The sequence below is a fragment of the Seriola lalandi genome, unplaced genomic scaffold (genome assembly GCF_002814215.2).
Source record: "Seriola lalandi dorsalis isolate HSWRI2012SDOR001 ecotype SW California unplaced genomic scaffold, Sedor1 jcf7180002054181, whole genome shotgun sequence".
Classification (NCBI taxonomy): Eukaryota; Metazoa; Chordata; class Actinopteri; order Carangiformes; family Carangidae; genus Seriola; species Seriola lalandi.
The window spans coordinates 74756-97770 of record NW_019524734.1 but is presented as its reverse complement, the minus strand read 5'-3'; the positions used below and the strand labels follow the sequence as shown (position 1 = coordinate 97770).

The 23015-nt window shown below is 41.6% G+C and overlaps 1 protein-coding gene across 3 annotated transcripts in view; it reads left to right on the top strand.

Moving 5' to 3' along the window:
* The window catches only part of astn1 (astrotactin 1), a 375360-nt gene that overhangs the window by 335107 nt on the left and 17238 nt on the right, over positions 1-23015 (top strand). For all 3 annotated transcript variants that reach the window (XM_087173331.1, XM_087173330.1, XM_087173329.1), the window contains 2 exons: positions 18261-18396; positions 21525-21625. In XM_087173331.1, coding sequence (XP_087029457.1) covers positions 18261-18396; positions 21525-21625 — 237 coding nt within the window. The remainder of the gene's footprint in view (positions 1-18260; positions 18397-21524; positions 21626-23015) is intronic.

Here is a 23015-nt window from a genome sequence, read left to right as displayed (position 1 = left end):
GTTCAGACCCCTTCACCTGTGTCGAGTTTTGTTATGTTGCAGCCTTAATGCTAAAATCGTTTAAATTCGTTTTATCCCTCATCAATCCACACTCAATATCACGTGATGACAAAGTGAAACCAGAACCTCGGACCCTTTGCTATGACACAGGTGTCTCCATTTCTCTTTGATTTGAGTCCACCTGTGGTCAGTTCCAATGACTGGTTTAGAAAGACACACACACAGACAAGATCGTATCGATCTGGGGAAGGCTACTAGAAAAAAAAAACTCTGCTGCATTGAAGGTTCCCAAGATCACAGTGACCTCCATCATACTTACATGGAAGAAGTTTGGAACAACCAGGACTCTACTCAGAGATGGCCGCCCAGCCACACTGAGCATCTGAGGGAGAAGGGCCTTGGAAAGAGAGGTGTGGAGATGGCCTCAGTTCTAAGCGTCATGTCTGGAGGAAGCCAGGCATCGCTCATCACCTGCCCCATACCAATCCTAACGGTGGAGCATGGTGGTGGCGGCGTCATGCTGTGGGGGGGGGGGGTTTCAGCAGGACGGACAAGGAGACTGGTCAGGGTTGAGGGAAAGCTGATCGGAGCAAAGTTTTTCCTTTTTTTTTCTAACTTTGCAAAAATTTCTAAAATTCAGTTTTAAAGTTTTCACTGTGAGGGAAAGAAAAATAATTAAAGGCTGCAACATGACAAAATGTGAAACAGTGAAAGGGTCTGAATACTTTCTGAATGCCCTGTAATGCAGGTCTCAGATGATTAATTACGCTGGAGAACACAACCCAATGTGAACAGACTGGCAAAGGTGGCTGGACATGGAAGTTCTGTTGAGTTATGAGAGGAGGAGGAGGGGAGGAGGAAGAAGGGGAGGAAAAAGACCACCAAGTGAAGAAGAGGAGTGAGGGAAAGAGAAAAGCAAAACAAAAAGACAGGAACAGGGTAGAAAACGATGGAAAGATCTGGAAAGCTGGCTGTATGGTGTGGTTTTGATTTCAGCTGTCATTCTTCTGTCATCTCAGAGAAATCAGTCTCCACAGATCTGCCCTTGGCTGCCTCTCCTCTCCTCTTGTTGCTTTTTCTTCACCACTCCCTCATCTTTCTTCTCATCCCCTGTTTGCTTTTCTCCCCTCGAATTCTTATCTTCTCTCTTTAAATCTTTTTCTTATCCTTGCCTCCTCTCCTGTGCTTTTTTTTCTTCAGGTTTGCACCTACTATGAACTCCTCTCTCTTTTTCTTTTAACCACATGTTCCTTCTTTCTCTCATTTTTCTTCTTTTCATTTCCTCCGCTCTCTCTTTTTATCTTCCTCTTCTATAGATTTTTGTTTTTCCAAAAGGCATCAAGGCATGGGTCAAACCACAGTGGATGAAAACTCTACAGAGTATAGAGTCAAAGTACAGTCAGAATATTTCCAATCAACTGTATTTGTAGAAAATATACTTTAGAAGTGATGTGCCATCAGGACAAGCAAGGCAAGCAGTGCTGGACCAGGTGAGGCTAAAGACAGACATCGGTCAGAACGATACTGAAATTGCTTCAACGGTCTTTTCGTCCTAAGTGTTTAGAGGCAGCAGTAGCAAGTAAACGAGCGACCATCTTGGTCACGTGGTCACACGTGTGACGACGAGGAGTTAATGTGTATTGTAGAGCATCTTTCAATTCCTTTTGCAAGGAAAGCTTTCACAGACAAATTTATTCAAGTTGCAATTTACAATAAACGATATAACTTAATAACCAAGCCTTTTAATTGTGTTCTGCTTTTTAGTTTTCATACTAATATCTTTTCCATTGTGTAAATCAAGGTGCAGTAAGTTTGAGACGTTACAGACGGTGTATTGATTCTGCTTTGTCACTGGAGTGTGTCATTGTCAGTTAATGGTGAATATTTAGAAGTGATTTTTTTTGTTTTATATATATGTGTGTGTGTGTATGTGCTTGGTGTGGAGGGGGGGGTTGAGTTCAATGGCGTTGGTTGCCTCTCTGTAAAAGTCACTGCACGCCACTAATATAAAGTGCTTGGAAGAAGCCCTGAAGCCATTAAGGTAGTTTTTCATTGAAAGGGGAAGCTCCAAGCTCCAGGCAGGCAGTATTCATGACATTATGTTTTTCAGGATAATACCTGATGGATGTATTGCAGTTAGTTTGCACTATTATTAATGATACTTAAGCAGGAATGGATGGAACTGCATATGTAGGGATATCGTTCAAATGGAATCCCATCCTGGATAAGTGGCAAGAGAAATTCATCAATGAGAATACATGGACTTGTTCTCTATGATTTTCAATGTACAGCACTATGTCACTGGGAGATACTTCAGATGTCCTCCCAGCTTACTGTGCTTCTGGTGATTGTAGTGAGGCTCAGGACTTTGATAATGTATAAAGTAAATGAACATTATTATCCTTCCTAAGCCAAATGAATCTTCCATATTTCAGGGATTTTATCCCCAGATTTAAAAACTTCTTTCAAAACAGAGATTGTTGTAAAATCATGTTAGTTTCTGTTTTGCTCTTACATTTTAACTATTTATCTTTCCCTACTCCTCCACAACGTGGGTGGTAGAGGAGTAAGGAAAGAGCAAAGTTAAATTTATGTGTAAGAATAGTGAATGAATCTTCTCAACCTGTATTAACCAATTGTTCACACTAGGATTTGCATGTCAACCCAGTATGGATCGTTTGTTTTCATACTGGTACCACTGCCATCGGAAACTGTGTGACGCTGCTTCAATATCTGACATATTATTTCTTCCCCGAATTTTATCCCCAAATGACTTGCATGATAAATTCCAGAAGGACAGTGAAAACAGAGCATACACTTACGGGAAAAGATCTGAACAGACTCTACTGATCATCTGTGGAAGAACCAAAAAAATACTAGAAAAAAAAAAAAAACAAATATCTGCCCTTTACTTTCTCTGAAGGCTCATCAGAAACAGATGTCGGAATATCCCCTGTTGTCTACACAACATCCTTAAAGCTTTGTTGTTTATAAACAGCATACATTCACTGACAGCTGCACGGTTGCAGCGGTCGTATCCTTTCTTAGTTTGCGGTTATGTAATGTTAGATAATTCAACATACAGTCCATACAGCTGAGGATTATAGCGTCCAAGACTCGGTTAGATCTGCAGCTGACAACAGCTTGTTTGTGCAGTAATCTCTCCCTTAACAAGCTTCAGGCACACAAGGTGAGATCATAGTGTAAGCGCGCGCACACACACACACACACACACACACATAAGCACGGTCCCCAGCAGATGTGTGGAAGCTTCACGAATAGGAAGTCTGCTTTAAGTCAGGGCACCGCTCGGCTGGACCAGTCTCGCTGTGAAAACAAACATCCCCTGAGCTGTGAGCAGTACAATGATGTAACAGCTTTGATCACCCAGCGAGGGCAAGGTTTGCTCAAGGGTCAGTGGAACATGGAATCCAATCAATAAACACATTACTCACCTATCTACATCGCACACACACACATACCTCAACACAGACACCAGGGTTGACTGAAAGGTGTGTATCACCTCAAACCTAAACTGGGGCTGAGCTTCCTTTTCGCACCAGTCACTTCCTCTGAGTCACTTCCTGCTTGACCCTTCCCACCTGCTTTCTCTTTACTCCAGTGAGCACAACACTATGTCATCTTGAGCAATCAGGAGTCGGTCGCCTTCATTCCTCTGTAGCTGGATGTAAAGTAAACGCCCTTTTTGTAAACATGTGAAGTGTAATCTTACATTCATAGGTGATATTTTAACCCCACCACCCATCCAACCACTTTCCTCTAATTTTCTGGGTCCGGGCTCTACAGAAAGCAGCAGCGCAGAGGCTCCTGTACCTGCACATATTCTGTCTCCGTCTGCCAAAATCCTGAGGCATTCACAGGCTGGACAAGATATTTAAACCCAGAGCATGTTCTGGGTTTACCCCCGGGTCTCCTCCTAGTTGGATGCACCCAGAATACTTCCACAGGAAAGTCTATATGAGGCTTCTTAATTAGAAACCTGAACCAGTCGGCTCTTTTCAATGCATATGTGCAGCAGTACTCCACGTTCTGATCTTGTCTCTAAAGGTGAGCCCAAAGACTCTGCAAAGGAAAAAGTGTCCACAGTCTTATTTCTTCAGCAGCAAACTGGTTGTGATTGTGAAGGGAAAGACGTAGCACTTTCAGAATCACCTTGATACAACATCGACGGAACTGAAGCAGTCTGCTAGTCAATCATCTGCCAGTATTTAACCTTCATCTGTGGTTATGACCCCAACACTGGAAAACATTCGGATGGAGCAGCAAATCAGTCATTTCAGTCCACCATTTTTACAGAGTACCAGGCCCCAGACTTGGAGGTGCTGACCCTCCTCACTGTTAACGTTTATCGAGTCCAACAGGTTCCCCGATAATCTGATCCAATTTACCACAGCTGGTCATCAGCTGACTGCTCTGCATTTCTCTTTATTCAGGATACTTGCTTCAGATCTAATGTTATGACTGCAAAGTTCATCATCAATCTTTGGCCTGGCGTTCTACTGCCACGTGCACTTATGAAACATGGTGTTGGTTAGCCCATGATAGTGCAGTTCAATAACAAAATACCACTTGATTTTAATATCCAAGTCACTCCAGGCTTCTCCTTCTTTGCCAACATGAGCAGTGATCTTTATGAAGTCTCAAGCTGAAGCTCTCTCCAGAACCCAAGCAACGGATTCCAAGAAGGCTGGGCTCTGAAGTCCTGTTCAACATATAAACAGATGCGAGTCAGAGCTTTGCTCTCTGCAACAGGTGTCGCTGGACGTGATCCTTTTGTACTCATGGGTAAAAATCAATATTTCATATAATGTACCTGGAGACTACTGAGTGTTCTCACACCACCTGGTGCTTCTTACCTCGGACAAATCCATAAAGACATTTTAATGTTTTATTCTACAACATAAAATAGGTCAGTATTTTAGCCCACTCGTGTTTGTTTTAAGCTTCTACGTGTCTTATAAAAGGCGGTTGCTAACATGTGGCTAAATGAAAGACTATGACCGTATAAACATTAGCTTTTTACTGACGATTATATTTACGATTCAAAATTGATAAAAGTGGTTTTCATTTGTGAAGATTATGTTGCTGAACAAAACATGTATCATAAACTTTTGTTTGTCACAGAGCTTATTTTCTGCAAAAGCCGAAAAGCCACTAGAAAAATCCCTTTGGCTTTTTTGTGGAGGGAACCAGGGTGATGCTAACCTCTGGGTTGGCCTACTAGAAACACATCGTCCCCATAGCACTCTAAGCTGAACTACAGAGTAAAAGATGTAAAGGTTCAGTTGATGATTAATAAAAGTCACGGCTAAACCACTATACATGAATGAGCATGACGTCATGCTGCTTTTTCATACCTGCAATTTAATATTCAAGAACTTTCCAAATGATCCTTAACTGTGTCCTTTTGATTATTTGTGTTTCTGTAGAAAATGTATTTGGAGTCTCCTCTGTCGGAGCTCAATTTCTCTCTGAGGTGAAAGAAACAGCATCTCATCTTTGAGGAATGCTTTCCCGCCAGGGTCTCACTTTGTCTGCTGGGCATGAAGGAATGACCTAATACTTACAAAGACACATATGCACATACACACCTTTTTTTGTATTTATTTCTTCTGCTGGTCATTGACATTGTCAGGTTATTCAGATTCACACTTTCCTCTGAGTTGGCCTTCAGAGATCAAACAAGGACAGGCAGCAGATGGGAGACATTTTATGTTTTTAAAATCTTCTATCACTAAAAAACTTACATATACAAAGATACAAAGAGAACATTTATTTAAAGTGTGGTGGCAGCTGTCACCAAACTCATAGTGTCTATCGCAATTTTCAGCAATCAGATATTTTTCTAATAGCAGCTTTGAACTGCCAGTTATAAAAGGGTACTTTGGCTGAAACCCTCTACTGAAAACATCATCGGCCTCTTTGGGCATCATCATGAGGAAGATAAATGTTCTATATGTCAGAGGCTAAGCTGCACTGGTAAATCAGTCCCCCTGGCATGTGGTCATGCAATTAATAAAAAACACTTCAGCTATAACATTTCAGTACCTTCTGATTTATCCCCAGCCCTGCTTGCGGCTCATTCCTCATCTGGACTTGTTGTTCTTCTTGTACACACCAGGTACAACCTTCTCTGTTGCCCTGTGCAAAACACCTCTTAAAGTACAGTACAGTACATGCAAACGAACAGCAGAGAGCACTGTGCTTGTGTGCTCTGATAAGTCAGGCCTTTCGTTGCATTTACCTTGACTGTTAGTTGCCACAGTGTAAACGGAGTAAAGCAACTGAGCCCTAAACTTTGGAGAGTGAAGTGTCTAGCGTTGTCCAGTCAAGGTCACCATGATCCTCACGACCGCTTCTGAACCTAAACATTAATCCAGACTGAAGCAGCTTGATTGTTGGGGACTGAAGTCATATTGTTGATGTTAGTGCTGCAGTATGAACCAGGTATTTCAGTAGTGTGTGAGAATGGGGAGCTGCTGTACATGCATCCTCGTCACTTAGAACAGAGTCCCAGTGCATACGTCAACCTAACTGGTAAAGCCGGGCTCAGACTGCAGTTTTTAAATCCTAATAGATTTTGAAATTAGGTTGCATCACGCACATAAGGAGAAACTTCGCAGATGTTCCTCTCTATAATTTCAAACATGCACACACTACAGGATATTATTAAGATTATCGTGCCAGAGGGAGCAATCAGGAGGAAATGCACCACCTCATGTGATCTCATGTGATCTCACGTGATCTCACGGGGAAGCAGATGTAAACAAAATTGTGCAACGTTAGAAATATTTTGGAGTGACAACAATCAATAGCAGAAGGTTAAACAAATCTGGATGAGAAAATGTTTTTTTTGTGGTCGTCTCGCTAAGTGTTTGTCTATTCTTCAATGGGAACTGGGGGTCAGTTTTAATATCTGTCAATAATAGTATGCTAGCTAACGTTAGCCTCAAAGGCTAGAATCTTATCAATGTGTCAAAGTTAGTGAAGTAGAACCAAAGTTCTATTGTCTTCTTTATTCCATACATTCTTCTTTGTCAAACTCTGGCACCTACTTTACCCACGATGCAAAGCCCCAAAAGGCTTCATACAACTTTTTTCATATATGCAGTTGCACTCCCTGAGACATGTAAACAGACTTTAATGTGTAAAATTGGCGCACATCCTCTTTTAATATGCCAATTTACCTATGGTGAATGTGAGAACGCTGACATTTGGAAAGAGATATAACAGATAAATCTGTGCTGTTTTACTTGTGAAACAATGCAACACATATGCAGGTCAGAAGAGAAGCATCTTTCATCTTTTCATCGTCCAGGAGGACCCGGAGTCCAGAGACTTGTCCCAACTAACAGAAAATGAAGGCGTGGGTTGTCAAAAGAAAAGAAAGAAATATGTTTAATCTATACAGAAAAAAGTGAAGCATTATAATGACTTCATCCTCTGTTAACTTCATCACTATCCACAGAACTAGGCATCCTTTTATCACCACATCTCCTTTGGTGCTGAAAGGACAGCGGCTGGCCAAACTGTCCTCACCATGATCCTCACTGTCTAATAAGAAAAAGACCAGGAAACTGTTTTTACCAGCAGAAAACCAGTAAAAAAAGTTCAGAGTGGCACTGTGGGCCTTGATGGATTGCTGCAGTTTTGGTTCACAAGTTCAAACTGGAAAATCAGCCTAATGTGAATGACACACTGTGAGGGGGTTGTGCTTCACTAAGCGCGCTAAGAAAAAAAAAAAAAAGAAACTTTTGGAGCATGTCGGTGTGAACTGACACATTTGCAGGAATAGAAGCTTATCGGTTGCGTGAGATGAACGACTGATGGACAGCTTGAACCCTCCAGAAGCACTTAAAAATGTTGTCATTGCGAATTGCGCATAGCTCGGTTGAGAGGGGAACGACAGATAAAGAAAAAGTGAGAGGGAAAAGAAAGTTGAAAGAAAGCGGAAATGTCGAGAGAAGCCAAAATCTTGACTTTCCCCGTATAAACCACATAAAAAAGCGTTGATATGTGGACACGCAGTTGTTTACAAGGTATGCAGCCTTCAGACTTGACTGTGTAATTGACTGCTGTATCCCACTTTGTCCAAGGTATTTCATTCTTTTATTGACGTATTTGGCCAAAATTACGGTTGGCGTGCAAAGCTCTCTCATGGCAACTGCTATCAATTTGGTCAGACGCACTTCTATCAAATTATAAAACAATTTATCGCCCCTCTGAAGATGTAATGTTCTATGAATTTTGCTGCCGTGACGCAAATGGCAGCCTGGCAGCGCACATATCAAACACAAATTTGGAGAAAGCGCACGCAGATTGTATGGCCGTACCTCCTTCTCTTTCACGCAAGGTTATTTTTTTTAAATGATACCTTCAGGCTGTCTCAAACTCTTCTTCCTCATCTTCCTTATCTTTCCCTGTCTGTTCCTTCTGTCTGACAATTACCCCTTTATATCCACTGGGACGCTGCTCTTCAGAGATTAAAAGCAAATCCCCCCTTCATGTGGCCAATCATCATGGTCTGGTAGTGGTTGTGACCGGTGCTGAAGTGCCAAGAAACAACAGTGAGGGGTTTGTCAGTGATCTGTTGTTGTTGTTGTTGTTGTGTTGCTGGTCCTTTTTTACCTTTTATTCAATGGAAAGGTAGACAACCAAGCCCAGATGTTATTTATTAAAGGCTTTGCTGCCAATTGTGTGTGAGTGTGTGTGTGTGTGTGTGTGTGTGTAACTGCCAATTACAGCTAGTTACAAGGAAGCTGTCTGCTTTAACAGAAGTGGATGAATTCCCAGGCAACCCGTAGTGAAACCTGTTATAGGATGGAGAAAGGAGAACATTTAAGCTCAAGGGTTTACCTTTATAGGCGGCATTTGTGTGTTTGTGCATAATTGTGTGTGTGTGCATTGGTGTTGCACTGTAAATGTCCCATTTGCGTTCTCACTCTCTCTCCCCCTTTACCCCACTCTGGTTTTCTTCTCACCCCTCTCCTCGCAGTTCATCAGGTTCATGATATGTGCCTCTCTAAACCCGTTTCAGTGGATGATGTGAGACATGGTGCTGTCATTGCAGGAGAAAATATGAAATGATTAGGGTGCAGTTTTGGGTTAGCTTAATATTACTACATTATTAAAATCCAACTTTTGTGGTCATGAAGGTTTGATTTGAACTCCTTTACTCTCCAACTAGTTTTAGCCAGGTGCACAAATGAACTGTTTTGTTTTTTTTACAGTGTTTTGAATGTAGTTCAGGGTGACACAAATTACTTCCAGTACTCACATGCCATATAAATCACACATCCCAGTCTGACTAGCAAATGAAACTTCGTGCCTCAGAGGCATCGTCTTGAAACTTCACAGTTTGTTTAGGCTTCTGTCATGCAACTCTACCAACTTCACTCAAACTACCTATTACATTATCACTTCTAAGGGTTGGATAAGAAAGCTGATCACTCTGCTTCTGTATTAAGTAGAGAGCTGGAGTCAGGATGTAGTTAGCCTAGCTTAGCTTAAAGACTGGAGAATATGATACACTTAGCCTGGCTTTGCCCAAAGTTTAGAAATACTTAGCAACGTCAGTTTCGTTATTTTATTATGTAATTATATAATTTTGTTAAAATCTACAGTAAAAGAAATGTAAAAGTGACAGTAGGTGGTTTTAGAGAGAGTTACATGCTGTAGCTATTTCTTGAAGAGCAACCACCAGTGACTGTGGAGTCTGGTCCTCACAGCGAGGCTGATAGGTTTGGTAACACCGTGTCTATCCAAGACAACAGTATCTGGCAACTGGCACTACGGCCAGACTCAGATACGTAGCACATATATAAACACAAACTATTGTTTGACTAGGAAAAGCTCTAGTACATGACTTCCTGTAAAATCACAGGATTTTTACATTTTCCTTTTGAATATATTAGACAAACAAGATATAACATGCTAATTGGTCGTTTTTAGATAGCTTTTTGAAGCTGCTGCTTCCCCCTGCCCGCAGTCTTTATGCTAAGTTAGGCTAACCACATCACATGAAATCAATATGAACCTTCTTATCCCACTCTTGGAAAGAAATCAAACAAGTTTATTTCCCAAATGTTCCACCACTCATTAAAATTTTAAAGAAACAAAACACAGTTTCTAGGGAGCAACATGTTAATATTGTTAGCTTGAGTTGGATGCAAAGCAAAATCATGGTGGTGTTGTCATCTTATTTTGGAGGAAAGTGATGTTGGCTCTTTGCAAGTCATAAAAAATGCCTGGCATGGTAAAACAAACATTCATGAATTAAAGCATATATGCATAAATGGCAGTATTATTTAAGTGGGACTTCTTTTATTTCGACTTATACACTTATACGCGGCTATCAAATGTCTGATAGACATTAAGATTCCACAGTAAAAACATTATCATCTATAAAGCACCTGTCCTTTCCATTAAGAAGCTGAGAAAAACAGCAGTGGATTGGCTAGAAGGGTCCACACACACACAGACACACACACACAAGCACACAAGCACACTAAGGGTTCAGGCCTGCACAACTGAACTGACGACAGCAGGCAGGACTTCAAAAGGTGAGACATCCCATAACTCACATCAGTCTCCTGGCAAACCTTGATTTTTCCAACCAATCATACTTTAAGAATGTTGAGGGTAAACAACTCCAGCTGAATGACAAGTTCCTCAGAGTTGTGGCTCTCCCCCTCTGAAAACTGGATCTCCACAATCTATGTGTGGTGTGTGTCATCTCATTTCCTCTGTGTAGAACATGATGTTCCACTGTAGATCGATATGGATTTACTGAACCTGATATAAGTCCGTTATCTTCATAAAGACGATTCATTTGGTGTCACCTTTGGTCATGTTTGGTGTCATGTCCTCAGTGTGCCTGACGCTCCGTGAGAGTGTTTCCATCCACCCCTTGAAATTACGCAAAAAGTTTTGTGCTTGGAAAAGTTGGTGTAGAAATAAAAGCAGAATGCCACAGTGCAGTGGAAAAGAATTGCTGAATAAAGCACGTGAAAATTCATACCATTTCTAATGTGCCTGTGTTAATTATTCATTTATCTTTTGTTACATGTTAAAGATAAAAACAAATCCTTTTTTCTCTTACCGAAAAAAATGTTTTTCATGACTCATCCTGCACTCAGGATGAGTCCAATCAAATGTGATTTGCGGTGACACTCATTAGCAGTGGGTAAGTCGCTCAGCAATATGTAGTAGATGTGTGTTTGGATGTCAGATTGTAAACCTGTAAAAATGAAGAATGTGGTAGACGTTATTATTTAACCCTTATCCTCCTCCTCCTCCTGATTTAACAAAGGATAAAGGGGAGATGTGTGTGAAGGACAGTTTTGAAGCAGGTTCTATATTAATACTGTGAAAGTATCAAAGCACCCAGATCCAATCCAAGTTTGGCTCAGATATTCCAGTTGTGAAGGTATTTCTCTGGTAGGTATTTCTGGAGGTATTTTTCTAACCCAACTGGAACCACAGTTATGTAGACAGGTAATGGCATGCCCCTTGCCTTTGGAAGGAACACTAGGTTACCACTGTAGGTAGTAAGCTTGTTAGCCGCACATGCTAATGTTTGCAACTTAGAGTAAAGCAAGCAGACAGACATGCAGTTTCCAATCCGTTCTCTACATTCTTGCTATTGTGTTTTTGATTTTGTAAATCCTACACACACAAAAAGGCACCACCCTCCAGACTCTACATACACAAAGTATTGCTCTTGTTAGAGCCCCATGCACACTGTTTTGGCATGTAGCATTTCAGTTACTAATCTATGATTGGACAGTGATTGGGTTTAGCAAAGTAATTGCTATTACTGTTATTATTTATTTATTATTTTTTAATATGTCATACCTGCAGCCAATTGGATCCAAACCATCCACAGCACTCAAACTGCTGCACCACATAAAACCCCTGCTTCCTGATATTGGAAATTCTAAGTCTGACTGTAGCATGTGTGAAAGAGGAACTTTATGGATGTTTTTCCTATTTTCAATAGGTTTGTGAGTAGAAATCCTGTGCAAAGACATCACTGCCCATAACCATACATTTCAAATAACCAACATTTGATGTCAGTATCGTACACATTCACAGTATCTCCCATAGTGCCCACCCACTATCAGGCTAGATTTTCCTGCCCCAGGCAGATTTACTGATTTTACTAAATAGACAGATTTACAGCACTTCCCAATAGGATCTTTAAAACTCTACCAATGTCATTTTAGGATAAGTCGGCTGGCCAGAGCTGTACAAATGAAATGCAGGATCATGTTCCTCAGATGGTGGGAAGTACAGCCTGTTACACCAACTGAGAGAAAATACATTTCAATATGTTTTTCACAATCTGAGCCGCTCAAAATGTGCTCATTTCTCTTGCCAAAGGTTCAGTTGTCACTTCCAGGATGGCATAAATCATCAAACATTCATTTTCTTTTCTTTTTTTTCTTCTTCTTTTTTATTTTTTATTTAAAATGTCATTCGGCTGCTGCTCTGCCACAATCTCTAATCTGTTCACTCACAGTAAATCAAGGATATCTGTGCTCTGTTAAAGTTGTAGCATTCTTGGAGAGGCTTATGAAATTATCTTGAGGATGTGGGATCGTAATAACTCAGTAGGGGACCTGTTTGTGGCCTGGGCAGAGATTCGTGATGACGAACTGTCTCAGGAATAAAACTTATGGATGAAATAATCAGGTGATAACAATACATAGAAATCCAAAAGAATTCTCCACACACTGTTTTCAAGTTCATAGTAACCATGACGAGCTGGCCAGGTCGGCAGCCATCGATGGTGAAGTACTGTTCTCATTCACTTCCAGAATCAATTTCATTTTTTAGCTGTCTGTCAGCAGTCGACACACTAGAGAAACATTTTGTGTCTACGTACTTTTTTTATTCCCCTGGTGTTGAGTCAGGTCCATAAATGCCATGGCAGCACACAGCGTTCACAGTGTTAAACGTCTCCTTTGACTGAGATATTTGTTATAGTCGAATTAGGTGCAGTTTCTGTTCTCCTGGCCAGCGAGGCCACCCACATCAAGCATTCCTCTCGTCATGACAGTGTGCAGCGGGGTTCCTCAAACTGTTTTTAATGGGGTGTGTACTGCGGCTCTGCTGCTTCAGGTGGTTTACAGAGGAGACAGGCAGGAAAGATGGGATCGATCAGATAAAAAGTGGGTGGCGGCGCTCGAACCCGCAAAGTAATAATGTTAGGTGTCTCAGTCCAGCGCAGAGCTAGTTTCATGTTTTCAGAAACCTATATCTCCACCAGTGCCGTGTGTTAATGGGCTTATGTCTCTGTGTCTGAGCAAAGCCTTGTTAAAGGGTTCATGAACAGTCAGCTTTGAGCCAGTCTCCTCCTGCTGCACAACTTTACACCATGTGAGAGAGGCAGCTTGGGAGTGAGAGCAGACAGGGATGTGAAAGTGTGAGAATGGATCATCCATCTGTACTTGGCTAACAGTTTTCTAATCACAGTCCATTTGACACTGCCAAAGGCAAAATATGTGCCTTGACATCAGTGACTGAGGTGAGGCCAAATGTGCAATATGGTTCAAGAGAGCAATATAATGGTTTTTCTGGACAGATTTTCTAAAGGAGAGTTCCTGTTTATCACGACTCTGTGTTTTATGTTTTTGGTTTGAAGTCTGAATGAAGTCTGAAAGGGCAAGAAACACAAGCAGTTAGATGATCAGACAGGTAGTGACAAGCCAAGTATGGAAGATTCAGTCTCTGAAGGTGATGTTGAACAGACAGTACAGGTTGTAATTTGCCTGATCTCCTTTGTTTTCTCCTCCAGACAAGTTTAAGTAAGATCTGGATTTATTTACAATCCGTCTGATAGTCTGTCCGCTCATGATTGTTGTCTCAACAAACTTCTCTTTAGTATCGTTGCCTTGTTCAGAGATCACAGCAACAATCCACTGTGATGAATTGGAAAGATGGCTGAAATTACAAAAATAGGTTCCGAATACCCAGATTTTATTAACCCACAATTATCCTTACATTTGTAAAATGTTGAAAACTTATTCTGAGACTAATGAGATTCAACAAGACCGTCCTCACAAAAGACATTAAGGGTATCGGTCGTCAAGTCATTTGATTTATGTGGCCTTAGGAATGACAGTATTTTAAGATGAAAACTGTCATTGTTATAGTGCCACAAAATTGTCAGAGAAATTGGTGCAGTGCTTTTTTAATTCCCAAGTACTTCTTAAATACTTAAATAACAGCACAGTCGGAGAAATGCACACGGTCCACATTCAGAAACTGAGCCTTAAAACGAGCCGACGCAACGTAACTTTGTGATGTCACAGCAAACCAGTCACCAGCCTCAGCTGCCCCCAGCACAGCCCAACCAGACCCTCAGACCAACCTTGCAGGATTTGGTTTCTCCGAGTGTTTGCTGTTTCCCGTGTTATCGATCGTGTTGTTTCATGAGTTACACGTGGACTGAAAACCAGCTGTTAGTACGGCTTTTTGTGTGCGGCCTGCAAACTTGCTTCCTCACAGTTCAGGGGTGATATCCACGAGCAGGAGTCAGCTCAGTACTATGTGGCAAAGTTTAGCTTGCTTTAAACACTGCAGGAAGTGACTGACAGAATTGTCCCCCCCCCCCCCTCAGGGTTTACTGTAGTTGTTTGTACTCTGTGCTGAGACCGTTCGGCACTGAGTACAAAGCTCTACAAACTTGGCTCATCTCACCTGATGCTGAGACCAGCTCTCATACACACTCGCTGTTCTCGACACTTCCCGAACATGCCGAACTGCAACCGAAGCATGCTGATCAGACCGCATTCCCCGACTAGTTTATGACTCGGTGCTTGTTAAGCCTGTGGATATTACTCCTGATTCCTGCTGCCTGTGGACTGTGGAGCGACTCGCTGCACCCTGCAGTTAAATGACACAACTTTTGGTGCCTGTCAGTATTATTAACTTTGCATTTTAATTTGAATATTTCTGTCACCTCCAGGTTATTTTTTAAATTTCTTTCACGGTCATGATACAACATACAGTACAGCAGGGTCCCCACAGCTGTCACTCAAACCACCGTGCCCTCAGTTCTGTACAACTTTAATCCTTAGTAAAATTTAAAGTGGTGAGTTGTCACGAAGCGGGAAATTAGATATACAGAGCCAAACTGTTTCATGTTTGTCTCTGCTGTAAAGTGGGGCATTATAACATGGAAGTCTATAGGGATTGACTCACTTTTTGAGCCAGCCGCAAGTGGTCATTAGTGGAACTGCAGTTTCTTTTTGCACTCGTGTTGGCTTCACTTTTACGCCCTGCAGTTTGCCACTAAGTGTGATACTGGAAAACTCGAATTACTACATACATTTGTAGGTTTGTACAGAAGCCCTGAAAGGCAAGTAAAAAAAAAAAACATTATTTTTTTGCCTCTCTGGGGTTGTTTTCACAGATGGAAAAAAAAGACTCACCCTGGCAAGATACATTTTGTCCTTCAGGGCTTCCTTACTAAACACTCCCACTAGTGTTCATTTTGTTGGCGGTTTTTCAGATTTTATTTTTAGTCAGTTTATAGTCTAAAACTAAAATTATGGACATTTTAATCTTCAGTCAACAGAAATTTAGTTGATCATTTCATGTCAGTCAAGATCGAGAATGATCATTTTAGTCAAACCTCAGCAAACTGCTTTAAAATAAGTTTCCATCCAACAGAGGAAATTGTTTAACCCCTTTCTGTCTTGTGTTTTTCTTGCTCTCTACTGTAGCTGAGAAGGAAAATAAACAGCTCTCATGCTGTTTTCTCCTCTGAGCTTCTGCCTCAAACAGTTGAAAATGAGCGACCGTCAAGCCCCAGTCGCATCGACACTGTTTTCATTTCAGTCTTTAAATGTGTTTCAGTTAGCCTCATGAAGGCCTGTATTATGAGACAGTTGTGGTAAACACGGGCAGTGCGTAATACAGAGGTTAATATATTCACAAATACGAAGTGAATTTCTGAAGTTGGGTGCTCGGACAGATTGATGTTGGGCGCAATTTCCCATTTACAACTCAACTAGCTCAGATACTGAGAGAATAAAACACTGTTTCCTTTTTATATGCCTCCTTACACACTAGACAGATATTCCAACCAGCTTTGCAATTAACATGCTAAGTGCAAAGCCTCACAATGTCACTTTTCATTTACGTCTGCAGCACTGTTTATATCTTTCACTCGTGTGTCAGTCTCCACGCTGAGTAAACACCTCTCTCTGACAGCTGCTACACACCTCCACCACTCTGTGGCACTTGGCCTACAGTTTACCAGCTGGTGACACAAGCTAGGGCTGACAGGGAAGACATAGGTGACCACCTCAGAGCAGCCATCACTCACACATACACGTATTTACACACACACACACACACACACACACAGAGGCAAGGCTCTTGTAGAAGAAAGGCCCAGGTGATCACTGTAGGGCGTCCATCACTTCACACACACATATTGTATAAATACACACAGACAGGCACTGCTTGTGCTGAGGAGGGTCACAGATGACCACCTCAGAGCACCCATCACTTCACACACCTTCACATACACACACACACACACACACACAGTCTTGGCTTTTCCAAGCAGAGGGTTTTTCCTCTTTACAGTGAAACACACACCCCGGTGGCCAAATGCCCTTTTGACGTACGCAGTGCCAGCTGGGAAAACATAGCTAACTGCGTGTGTCACAAGCAGCCTGAGCAGCAGGAAAGGAGCCCTGAGGAGGAGGAGGAGGAGGTCAGAGGGTTTCTTCTCTTTCATGTGAGAGGCTCAGGTGAATACAGGTGTTATTATCCCTGATTATATCGGTTCTGTCTGCTGCAGATTTGAAAATAAAAAAATACAAAACTACAGTTGACACATAATTGCAAATTAATTTCAAATCATTTATTTTACAGTGTTTTGACATGGGTTGGAAATGCTGTAAGAAAAACTCCTAACGATTCTTTGCTTTTTTATGTCAATTTTATGTTGGCGATTTTGGTGGTCAAAGGTCAAGGTCACATATTCATACAGTAATTATGACACAATTTAACACAAATGTCTATAAGGATAAAGTTAAGTGATGACAGTTCATATCCTAATGGTCAAAGGTCACTGTGACATCATAATGTTCTGCAAAAACACTTCTGGCCATTATTCAGTGCTGTAACTCAGGCAACCAACCAATATGTGACCATATTTCCTGTAACTTGGCTGGTTGGTGGAGACATACATTCACAAAGCCGCTACTTTAATCATGTTCCACATGTAAACTGAAAATAGTGAATTGTGATTTTGTTTATGCAAGAGTTTAAGATCACCTCCATTTTATTGGGATTTTTTGTAGGTTTTGAAACCTACTTCATGTGGGTGTTTGTGTTATTTTTATAACCTTGGAGATGTTGAAACTCTTTCAGGCATCAAAACAGTGCACGCAAGGATTATGCAAAAGTCGGGGGATGTTGACCCGGAGGTGAAGGAAAACTTTTAGCTGAACAGTCGGTGTTTTAAATCTGCTGGTGAAAGGTGGGTGGACAGTGACTGAGAAACACTTTTCTCCCTCAGCATCTACTGTCAAGGTGCCCTTCCACTTCCATCTGCAACAGCACAGTTGAAGGCTGTGAATGGACTGCGTGTGTCGAGGTGGATCAGCTGTTGTTTTTGCCTTTTCTCAGAATAAATGGAAGTTAATGGCTCAGATCACTGATGTCTAATGCAGCCGACCATGCCTGTATCTGATCAGTTAGTCAGTAGAATCTCATTGTTATACATATAAATGAATAAAAAACAAATCACTTTTTAGATTTCTGTAAGACAGGAGGTGATGTTTCTTCCATAGACTCTACAGGTACACGCTGCACTCACAGTGTGTGTTGTGCAAAGCGATGCTCATCTGTTTTACATTTGTTGTGTGTTTACACAGAGCAGAGAGACATGTCTAATGTCAAGTTACATTAATCGGCCCTTTCAAACAACAGGCATGTTCCTGTGTTTCATATATTTCATTTAGCCCTGGCGAAGCAGAACTGTCCTCATCTTACCTCAAAGTAAATTAGAATAATTATAGTATAGTACAAGTATAAACTTGAATTCACTAAGTCGTGTACTATTTATGCAATTGCCCGACCGTCTGATCTGATGAACTGCAGTGATCTAAAAAGAGAAAATCCAGACCCCAGAAAACAGATTCTTATTCTACAGGAACTCCTTGTGTGATTTGTGCCTTCTCAGTATCCCACCGTCTTTCTCTCTGCTGCAGAAACCCTTCTGAGCTTTGTGGATGACATCTTGTCGGGGGCCAGGTCTCCGTGTGTGATGTTAGGGGACATCCCCAACCTCCTGTCCTCTTCTGTCAGTATGATCATTCGCTGCCTGGAGCCTGACACCATATATATGTAAGTTACTTTCCTGTTTTTCTCCTGAACATGTAAAATAAAGTGATGATTGAACCAGACACTAGACTGCAGGCCTCACCACTTCTAATAAAATTTTCTCTACTGTCAGATGTGTTTTTAAATTGAAGGTAAAGCAAAACTGTGCCTTGCTATAGTCACGCAAATTTGACTGCCGGACTGTTTGTGCACTCAGAAGTTGTATCTCGATTTCTGTGCATTCATAATTTATTCAGCCCAACTGAAGTTGGAAGGTGAATTCCAACATTTCCAAAGCGTCATATTTATGTTTTTAACACGTGTAGAAATAGAAAACAAAGCAATTTAAATTTGAAGCACATTGTAGTTTTAAGCAGAGTTGCTAGATTGAGCGACTTTTTTTTTTTTTCATAAAATCACCTAGCAACGAACCTAGCGACAAACCTCAGTCACTGTCCAGAGAAGAGAGTTAGCAGTGCTGCAGTGTGGCGGAGAGGCACCACAGAGGCGGAGCAGTACGTTCAGTTCACACAGCAGCTGACATGAACATGAAGGAGCTGTGCGCCGTGTGAGAGCAACGTATTCTGCTGCTTCTAATTTTCTCTCTGAGCGATCACTTTACATGTAAATATACACAAAGTCGCAGCACAGACTTTGTCTTTAACTTATCTGTTTGGGGATTTTGTCAGACAACGTCGCAGTTATTTGTCTTTGAAAGCAGTTGGTAACACCGGCTTTGTGACATTTGACAGCTGGATTTTTTTTAATGAATGTTAAATGTAAAAAAATATATATATATATATATATAAAAACAAACACTCTTAGAAGTTTGACATTGATCTTCCTCTGTAACTCTGCCCCTGTAAGTTTCTACTGTATGTGTAAAGTTTGAGGCGATTACCATCTTTCAAGGGATTCTGCCAAAGAAAAAAATATTTCATATCCTGCACAGCACAGATACACATGTACGTTAGCATATCATAATTGTAGCATAGTGGTGTCAACCAAAACGCTTGAGGCTGGGTTTACCCTGCAGGGTCCGGGGCTTTAGTTATTCTAAGTAATTCAATATTCTTCAAGTGCTCAGGAGGTCACATACAGACTAAGTTAGCGATGTCCTCACATACTGTGTCGATGTGATACCTTTACTGACCCAGGTAATTCAGGGTTTATTTTTAAAGTCTTTAAGAATTTGAATCAGGATAATTAGGGTTAATTTTCTGGGTATTTTTGCTTCCAGTCAGGGCTGAAAAAAAAAAATTGACCTCTGAAGTAAATTTTTATTATAAAAAAAGGACAAAGACAATAAAAAAAAAACTGTCCTTCTTTCCATTTTGTGTTCAGAGAGTTCTGTATTGTGTCTGTGTATGTTTACACCTGCAGAGAAGAGAAGTTTAACAATGTGATGTAGTGAACGAGATGTGGGTTTTTTTTTATTTTTCCTCTTAGCACACACATGTATTCTCACACACCGGATACTCAGATGCTCTCATACACATGCTGACACTTATCTCACCAACAGCTTGCCAGGAATGAAGCCACACACACACACACACACACACACACACACATCACAGAGGAAGAGTAAGGTGGAGTGAAAGAAATGCAGGAGTGGGAGCGAAAATAAAAAAGAGCTAAAAGAAGCACGGGAAAAGTTTTAGGGCAGAAAAAGAAAGAAAAGCAGAAAAAGAGTGAGGGGAAAGAAAAAGAAAAAAGATCAAGAGTGAGGTACAGAGGGGATGAGAGAGTTTGAGCACAACAAAAGCAAATAGAAAAAGGGCAAGAAGCCCGTGGACAGAGCTTCTTCAAACAGTTTTGATGTATGTGGACTGAGTGAGCAGCTACACATGCCCTTTTAATCCCAGCATCAGTCGGGCTTCTGCTCTCTCTATCCCGTCTGGCAGCTCATTCATCTCCCCGAGCCGAGGCCTCGTCTCTCCCTTCAGGGCAGTGCACGCCCTTCATAGAGACAGAGTCTGTATTAAGCTTGAGATTGGCGCCTTGTGAGGGGGAAAATATATGGCGGGGTGAGAGTTTTTGTACATTCTGGCAACACAGAAAAGATTCTCTGAAACTGCATCAAAAGTTCAGTCTCTGAAGATGAGTTTGAAAGGTTTAAATGTTTAAAGTCTGTTGCTGTTTTCACTGAAATATCCATATGTGTGATCCATTCATCTTTTCATCTGTAACTATAATTTGAATAAAACTCTAAATCTGGCCAGGCTGATGATAAAATGTTCTTTTCTTGCACGCTCTATCTTCTGCTACCGTTTGAATGGCTGCCTCTTTGTTTGACGCTGCAGGTGGATGCAAGTTGCATTTTGGCCACTAGGTGGAGATATCCATTCAGTGAAATGACAGCTGATCAGTTGTGTAGAGATGTGCTTATTGTCAGTCTGGCACCAGCGAACGCTCTGTATTGATAACGCAGGCTCTCATCTCCACCGAGGGAAGTCTTTTAATTGATTCAGCAGCAGCGGGAACAGCAGCAGCTGCCAGATGTTTGCTGCTGCTGATATAATGTTGGTTCAGCAGATTCATTCTGACTGAAAAACAGTTTATCACTCAAAATCAGGAGCAGAGTTGATATGTATTTGTGTGTGTGTGTGTGTGTGTGTGTGTGTGTGTGTGTGTGATGTGTGTGTGTCTATGTGTGTGTGTGTGTGTGTGTGTGTGCATGTGTGTCTGCATGCGTGTGTGTCTGTGTGTGTGTGTGTGTGCATGTGTGTGTGTCTGTGTGTGTGTTTGTGTGTGTGTGTGTGGCTGCGTGCATGTGTGTGTGTCTGTGTGTGTGTGTGTGTGTGTCTGCGTGCGTGTGTCTGTGCGTGTGTGTGTGTGTGCTGCGCGTGTGTGTGTGTGTGGCTGTGTGTGTGTGTGTGTGTCTGCATGCATGTGTGTGTGTCTTTGTGTGTGTGCGTCTGCATGCATGTGTGTGTGTCTGTGTGTGTGCATGCATCTGTGTGTGTCTGTGTGTGTGTGTGTCTGTGTGTGTGTGCGTCTGCATGTGTGTGTGTCTGTGTGTGTCTGTGTGTGTGTGTCTGCGTGTGTGTGTGTCTGCGTGCATGTGTGTGTGTCTGCGTGCATGTGTGTGTGTCTGTGTGTGTGTGTGTGTGTGTGTGTCTGTGTGTGTGTCTGTGTGTTTATGCGTGCAGGTTCCGGCTTTGGGCAGTAGACAACACAGGGCGCCGTTCCAGTCCAAGTGAGGTCACCATCAAAACTCCATGTCCAACTGTGGATGACGTCAAAGCACAAGGTGAGGAAAGAGACACAGACTTAAGTCAGAGAGGTGACTCATCTTTCAGCCCTGACCGCAGGTGGCTCACAGAGATTCATCTTGAGGTCACATTGATACAAAGAAAAAGGAAACTTTTCACATTGTGCGTTGGAGACAGTTATGCTCATGCTTTGTGTGACAGATATTTTTTTAACAAAAATACATGTAAAATTGTGATGTCCCTCCCCTGTAAGTCACTTTGGATAAAAACATCAAATGAGTAAATGTAAAATCTAAACAAAATTGATGAGTTGAATTTTCTTTATGTTCTAATAACCAAAATCTAATTTGGCTTTCGTTAATTTACAGGACAGACATTTGTATTTTCTGTTGCAGTTATGTTTCAAGACCTCAAAACAGACGTAAAAAGGTCCCATTAAGGATAAAGGTAGATGTCTGTCTTTTTTTTTATTATAGATCAGGTCTAGATTCTATATTAATACTGTGAAAGTATCAAAGCCTCAGTCCACAGAGAAATGCACACAGAAAACTGAGCCTTAAAACCAGCCGTCAGGACTTCTGGAACTTTGTGATGTCACAACAAAGCAGTCACCGCTCTCAGTCATGCCCCAAGCCCCGCCCACCTGGACCCACCATCCAACCTTTGCAGGATTTGGTTTCTCTGAGTGTTTAACTGAAATCTGGTACATTTTTATTTGATCACTCAGATCAAATAAAGAGAGGCTCAGAGTCTCCTCTAACCTGTTGTTATCAGAGCTCCAGAGAGAAGCCTGAGAGAGGAGATGTAAAACTACATTGAGACGGTTTTTGGCTCTTAAAACCACAAATATGTCTTCTTATGGATCAACACTTCAAATAAAACACAGGAGAAGAGGAAGATATGGAGCTTTAAAGAGCAGTTCATAGAGCGAGTGATATACTCGTGTCCTCTCTGGAGCAGAGCTGTTTGTGGAGACTCAAGCTCACCAGTAGAACAGACCTAACCAGGGGTCATTCATCAACCAACACAGTTCCAATTTTCCCACACACAGCTCTCACCGCGCTCTGCATGCCACGAGAACATCATTTGATGTCATCAATAGATGACATATGCCACTCTTATTGAATAAATTCTGGCAGAACCATAAATCTTTTTGCCTAATAATCATGAACTCTACAGCCGGCGTGAAGGGAATTAAACTCATATGGTTTACCTGTAGTAGAGTTGCAGGCGGCGAGTGTTGGTGCTGAACCTTAGAATCGTGTCCTTCCACTCAGTTGTGCATTTGCGGAGACGCTACAATTCCACGAAGGCACAGACAAAAAATGTGTTATTCCAGCCACTCCTCTTTACTGGTAAAAACATTAAAGGAAGGGTCAGAGCTGAAGTCTTTCGCCACCTTCTGCACCAGTGACAGGTTCATAGCAA